Source organism: Geospiza fortis, unplaced genomic scaffold, assembly GCF_000277835.1.
Source record: "Geospiza fortis unplaced genomic scaffold, GeoFor_1.0 scaffold27, whole genome shotgun sequence".
NCBI lineage: Eukaryota > Metazoa > Chordata > Aves > Passeriformes > Thraupidae > Geospiza > Geospiza fortis.
In genome coordinates this window covers 3,608,567-3,614,762 of record NW_005054329.1, presented here as the reverse complement: position 1 = coordinate 3,614,762, position 6,196 = coordinate 3,608,567, and the positions used below count along the sequence as shown (strand labels likewise).

General features: G+C 53.1%; 2 protein-coding genes across 2 annotated transcripts in view; one reads left to right on the top strand and one right to left on the bottom strand.

Moving 5' to 3' along the window:
* ADAMTSL2 (ADAMTS like 2) overlaps window positions 1-3,593 on the top strand; it is a 60,546-nt gene extending 56,953 nt beyond the window's left edge. Inside the window, exons 16-19 of the mRNA XM_031057290.1 lie at window positions 3-33; window positions 163-339; window positions 1,213-1,357; window positions 2,822-3,593. Coding sequence (XP_030913150.1) covers window positions 3-33; window positions 163-339; window positions 1,213-1,357; window positions 2,822-2,940 — 472 coding nt within the window. The 3' untranslated portion in view covers window positions 2,941-3,593. The remainder of the gene's footprint in view (window positions 1-2; window positions 34-162; window positions 340-1,212; window positions 1,358-2,821) is intronic.
* A 2,310-nt stretch (window positions 3,594-5,903) lies between these two features.
* FAM163B (family with sequence similarity 163 member B) overlaps window positions 5,904-6,196 on the bottom strand; it is a 748-nt gene continuing 455 nt past the window's right edge. The window contains exon 2 of the mRNA XM_031057344.1: window positions 5,904-6,196. This exon is cut by the window's right edge and continues 259 nt beyond it. Coding sequence (XP_030913204.1) covers window positions 5,916-6,196 — 281 coding nt within the window. The 3' untranslated portion in view covers window positions 5,904-5,915.

Sequence of the window (6,196 nt, the reverse complement as noted above, 5' to 3'; positions counted from 1 at the left end):
CCCTCGCACTGGCTGGCACAGGACTGGGAGCGGGTAAGTGCAGACCCTGTGCCCCAGAGGGGTCGGGATGGGGTGTGCAGCTCTCTGGTGGGCTTTAGGGTGCCCTAGAGGAGTTGTGATGGGGTGTGCAGTTCTCAGGGGGCCCTGCTCATGACCCCACAGTGCAACACGACGTGTGGCCGGGGTGTGAAGAAGAGGATCGTGCTCTGCCTGGAGATTGTCAATGGCAAGATCAAGACCCGCAGCCCCTCTGACTGTGACGTGGCCAAGAAGCCCGTGGAGGAGAGCACGTGCTTCGAGAGGCCCTGCTTCAAGTGGTACACCACCCCCTGGTCTGAGGTGAGCAGGGAGGGGGCCCCAGGGCTGTGCTGCCCCATCCCATGGCACCAAGGGTCCCTCTGCCTGCAGAACCCCCAGGAGATGGGTGAGTCCCTACAGGACGTGGTTCCTGAGGGCGTTTTTGCTGCATGGTGCAGCTGGGGCTGTCTGTGCTCAGGGAGAACAGGATTGAGAGGGTCTCTTTGGGGCCAGCTGTAGCTTTATTTTTTCTTTATTTTTTCCCTCGTGCCTGGAAGTGTGGCTTGGAGCCCACAGGGTGGCTGCCCTTGGGATACAGAATTTGGGGATGCTCCATCACCCTGCACAACCCATGAGGCAACCAGGGTTCAGTGGCCAAGGGTCCAAGCCATGGGCTTCCTGCAAGCCCTCCTGGATGCAACCTCCCTGATCTGAGCTCCAAGAGCCTCATTTTTAGTCTTGCATACCCTTTAATTAACCAAAGCAGCCCTGCTGTAATCCCAGCTCCACGAGGCATCCAAAGGGCAGCAGGCAGTGAGTGCTGGGCCCAGCAGTGGCTCCACACCCCCCCAGGGATGCACAGAGACCCCATAACCCCACTCTTGGTGCTCTGGGGGGTTCCATGGCCACCCATGTCCTACAGAGCATCACCTAGACTGGGCCAGCTCATTTGTGGCCCCTTGTGAAGGGCAGCAGGAGGAGGGAGGATGTCAGATCCAGGGGATGGGATCACATCCACCCACCCTGAGCAGGAGCTGATGGTGCTGGCAACAAAGACAGAGCGGGGGCACAGCGGTGTGGCACTGGGATGTGACATTCTCCTCCTGCCCTAACATCTCCAGTGAGCAGGCTGTGGCTCAGAACAGTCCCCTGGCATGGCAGGGTCTTGCCTCACTCCTTCTCTCTGTCCCCCAGTGCACAAAAACCTGTGGGATTGGCGTGAGGATGCGGGATGTGAAGTGCTACCAGGGCAAGGACATCGTGCGGGGCTGCGACCCGCTGGTGAAGCCGGTGGGCAAACAGACCTGTGACCTGCAGCCCTGCCCCACAGAGCCCCCAGGTGAGCCCCACAGCCTTGGTTTTCCATGGATCCCTCCAGCAGCACTGCCCCATTTGGATAATGATCCCAGGGAGAATGTCAGGGACAGCTCTCCCTCTGTGCCCAAGTAATGCACAAGCTCCTTCTGGAGATAAATTAAGAGGAGAACTCAGAAGAATCATGCTCTGACCTGAAGATAAAAGGGGCCTTTGGAGAGCTGATTTGGGTGCTGCTTCTGTAAGATTCCAGCTAGAGCCGAGGAAGTTCTGTCAGTGCCATTATTTTAATCATTTTTTGGTCTTTGGGTGTCCTGTGGGATTTGTAACTATCTCGTTATCTGGCTCGTCTGCTGGCTCAGAGTCCCTGTGATCTTTAGCAAACACACAGTTCTAATCCTTTAATAGGATTTGGGAATAAGGACAGTGTGGGAGAAAAGCATGAAAATGGGTGACAGATTTGGGGCCAGCTCCTGGCTCAGCTCTGGGTGCTCTCAGCTGCCCACTCCCTTGGGATCCATGGAGCTTGGGAGTTGCCTCATGGCCACCTTGCCCTGGGAGTAACCTGGTTTCATGCATCCTATGGATTTGAAGCAAAAAAAAGATATATAAAAGTATAAATCCTTTGGGTTTGAAGCAAAATATTGCACTGAAAGGAGTTGTGAGAGTGCTGAAGCAGCCTCATCCCTTTCTCCAGCACCTCACTTGCCCCTAACTCTGGATATGACACTGCTGGATTTTCATTCCCTTTCTCAAACGGCCTCCTTGGGATAGAAACTGTGAATCCCTACCAGGGGAAGCCCTTGACTTGGGGACAACTCAGTGCCTTGGTGGCTCCAGCAGTCCCTGGGCAGCTCTGTTTTACAGCAAGGACATTGAGCTTCAGGGCTGGGACCAAGTGAGACTCCCCAAGCCTGGCCCCCAAGGTGTGAAGGAGCAGATCAGCCTGCTCATGCCTTTGCCCAGGTTGACAATGACATTTCTGGAGAAGCTCCATGGTGCTTTCCAGGGGATGTCAGGGAGGTGGCAGCCACAGCTGGGCTGATGTTGTTGCTCATCCTGTGGTGTTTAGAGCTGTGTAGGGAGGAAAATGACCTCATGAGCTCACAATTGTTTATTTTCTTCTTCTTTTCCATGCCATGCCTTGAGACATGGTACCCTGGGAGACAGGGTACCAGCCTGCTCACACCTGCCAGCAGCCACGAGACAGTGGCGCTAGAACTGGCACAAATAAAGCTCCAGCAGCATTTTAGCTCAGGCTGGGAACAGCAGGAGAGACATAAATTAAGGGAGAAATCCTATGCCTACTCTCCAAGTGCTTTAACAAAGGTTACACCAAAAAGCAGCCACCCCAGCCCCAAATTATTTCAGCGCCCGAGGAAAATCAACTGTATCTGTCAGGGATTTAACCTGCTTCCAGAGAAAACAAACCTGGGCCATATTTTCAGGCACTTCATGTCCTGCTAAAGTGTATTTTCTCTCCCTGCAGATGACAGCTGCCAGGACCAGGCAGGAACCAACTGTGCCTTGGCCATCAAGGTGAACCTGTGCAGCCACTGGTACTACAGCAAAGCCTGCTGCCGCTCCTGCCGTGCCCCCCACTCCTAGGGCAGGGCTGCCTGAGCCAGGGCTCCTCCTTCCCCCTGCCCTCACACCCCAAACACTGCTGACAAGGATGCTCTTGGCCTGGTTTGTGTGTCCCCACCGAGGCAGAACTCCTCTCCTGGCTGCTGGACGTTGGGAGCCCCCCGGGGTCAGAGCTGTACAGAAATCTTGTATATTTGATTCCCCCCCCAAAATCCAGCTACACCCAAGGTCGTCTCCTGTTTCTTCCCTCGGTGCAAAGTTGGGGTTGGCGAGGGGAAGGTGTGAACTCTGGGAAGTGCAAGTTTCCCTTCCCAAAATGGGCTTGGTGCCTCTCTCCTGATTTATCCCAGGGCCTGCAGGCTCTCCTTAGCTGAATTAACATGGTGGGAAGCTGTTTGTTAAATAAACTCAAGCCCTTTTTTGTAATATGTAGGTGTATACTTTTTCAGAGAATTTTATCTTATAATCAAATGTTAGTTTCATAGTCCTTACAACCCCCCCTCCCCCAATGCTGACATAATGTATATAATATGGAAACATAACTGCACTTTATATCACAAAAAAGACGTGCTCTTTTTTAATATATTTGTTTACAGACAGTGAACTTTATCCATATAATCATTAATTTGTACTCATATGTATATTTTAATAAAGTTGTCATATTTATGGTGGTATTTTGTTTATTCTCCAGTTTGTCATGGAGTGCTGGGAACACTGGAACTGGGGCTGGGGATTTGCTGGTGCCCAGGGGAGGCAGAGCAGCTTTAAATCAGGAGAATCACAGCTACTTGGACAGTGATGGGAGGAAAAGTCCCAACAGTGGGGGGATTTTGGGACTTTTCGGAGCCCTTTGGGGTTCTGTGGCTTTAGAAGCTGCAGCCCTGAAGCTCCTCAGGGGTTTGGGAACAGAGAGATTTCACATGGTGCCAGTAAGAAAAGGGCCTTTCTGAACTCCCAAGGGGTTATTGCTGTGTGTTTTTACTGGTGTGACCCCCAGACACTGAGCCAAAGGCTCTTTAGCATCCCCCAAACTTCTGTGTGCACCCCAAGTGCTGCTGCAACCCTCCCTGAGCTCCTGAGCCCTTTGCAAACACCACCCCAAATTTGTAGATGCTGGGGCAAAAAAAAAAGAAAGCAAACAACAAACCTCAAAACCCATGTCAAAGTAATTTATTTATTTATTTTTATATATTTTTTTCTTTTTTGACTTTTTCTCTCCCCAAATCTGAGATTCCCAAAGTCCTGTACAACAGATCACCAGGTGAGGGTTAGTGAAAGCCAACCATTTGCTGAATTTTCAAGCTACAAGGGAAAGAAACTAGGAAAAAAAGGAGGAAAGGAAGGCTGGTAGGAGAAATCACAAAAAACAGGAAGAGAAGGGCTCAAGGCATGGGAACAAACCCCAGTGAGAACTGTACATGGGGGCATGGCCTGAGTGGCTGCATCCCTCTGGGATGTGCTGGGCCACAGGGACAAGCCCGGAATATTAAACACGTAGGAAACCAACCCCAGCCCTCCCCACCCCAAACAGAACCCCCCCAGAAAGTCAAAGATACTCATTTGCAAAGACTGACTCGTACTTCAAAAGGTTTCCTGTGGAATTAAAAGCCCTCAGTGGTTTGAAGTAAAATACCCAGCCAGGCTGCAAACAGTGTCCATGAGCGCCGGGGGCTGCAGCCATGGCTGCTTCTTCCCAGAACATCTTTAAAAAGGAAAATCCCCCTGGAGCACAGCCCTGAGGCCATCTGAGTCTTTGTGCAGCCAGTCCATCCTCACCAGCCATCCCCAGGTGATGCTTTTAACCTGAATAATGCCCAGTCCAGGAGAAACAGGGAGTTCTGTCACATGGAGGGGAGGAATGGAGACAGCCAGGAGAAACCAGAGCAGGAGGCCCCTCAGAGCTGCAATTCCTCTCCTAAATCTCTGAGTAAGCCCAAGGGCTCCCTTGCAGCACATCTGGTGCAGAGGGACCAGCTCTGAGCCTGCTGCTCCCCCAGGGCTGTCCCTGCTGCATCCAGCATAGGACAGAGCTGGTGCCACAGCCAGGCTGCCCAGCCATGGCAAATGGCTCAATGGAAAATGCAAATTAGAGGTTTTGATTAAATTTAAAAGCATTTTGACACTGTCCTGGATGGGGGGAAAGTGTCTTTTTTAAAATTTTTGTTCAAAAAACCTCTCCCAAACAAATAAATGTGTGTAAAAATGTGCATGCAAGGGGTGGACACACACACAGTGACCCCTGTGCCATGGAGCCCTCAGCCAGAAGTTGTGTGTGGCATCACTTGGAGCAGAGATGTTGATTATCCACAGGGATATTCCTCCATCCCAAGGTGTGCTGTGTGTGATTTCCATCTCTGAGTAATGCAGAGGTTTTACATCTCGAGCCCAGCTCCTTCAGGGGGTCCTTGAGATCACTCTGGGGGGCTCCAGGGACAGGCCCAGCCACCATCCTAACCCTGAGAGGATTGTGCCTGGCACCTGGGATTAGTGCCTGGCACCTGGGATTGTGCCTGGCACCTGGGATTAGTGCCTGGCACCTGGGATTAACACCTGGCTGGAGCAGTGGGATGGGCTGGGGATGGTGCAGGGCTCACATCCACAGCCATCTCCATGGCTGCAGCAGGGAGCAGCACAGCACAGGCTGGCAGAAGGGTTGGCAGTGATATTTTGGGGTGGCTGAGTGTATCCTGGGGCCTCCAGGTCACGCCAGCAGCTGCTGCTGACCTGCAGTACGTTTTCAGCCGTTTTCAGCCACCCATGAGCCCCATCATTTGCTCATCACCCCTGGCCAGACGGTGAGGAGGGGCAACTCCTCCATAGAAAAGGATGCTCAATATCAAAATCCTCTTTATAAAAGAAAAAAGCAAACTCTGCAGAGCTGGGAAACCTCTCATTCCAGCTGCGCCCCCACACTCCTCACTTGGGGTTGCTCCGCTCCCCCTTATACCGCCAGCCCGAAATACATTCGCCCGGGGGCTGGGGGGGGTGGCGGCACCTCAGACATCGGTGCTGATGCTGCGGCTGCGGGAGAACGCCTCCCGCATGGCCGAGAGCCGGTTGGGGTTGAGCGCCTGCAGGTTGGACACGGGCAGCGCCAGATCCTCCTGGCTCACCGTCTTGTAGCTCACCCTGTCCCCCCCGTTGTGCAGATCCTCGGGGGGCTCCTGCAGGAAGAAGGTGGGGGGCTCCTGCAGGAAGGAGCTGGGGGGCTCCTGGAGGAAAGATGTGGTGGGCTCTTGGAGGAAGGAAGTTGGGGGCTCTTGGAGGAAGGAGGGTG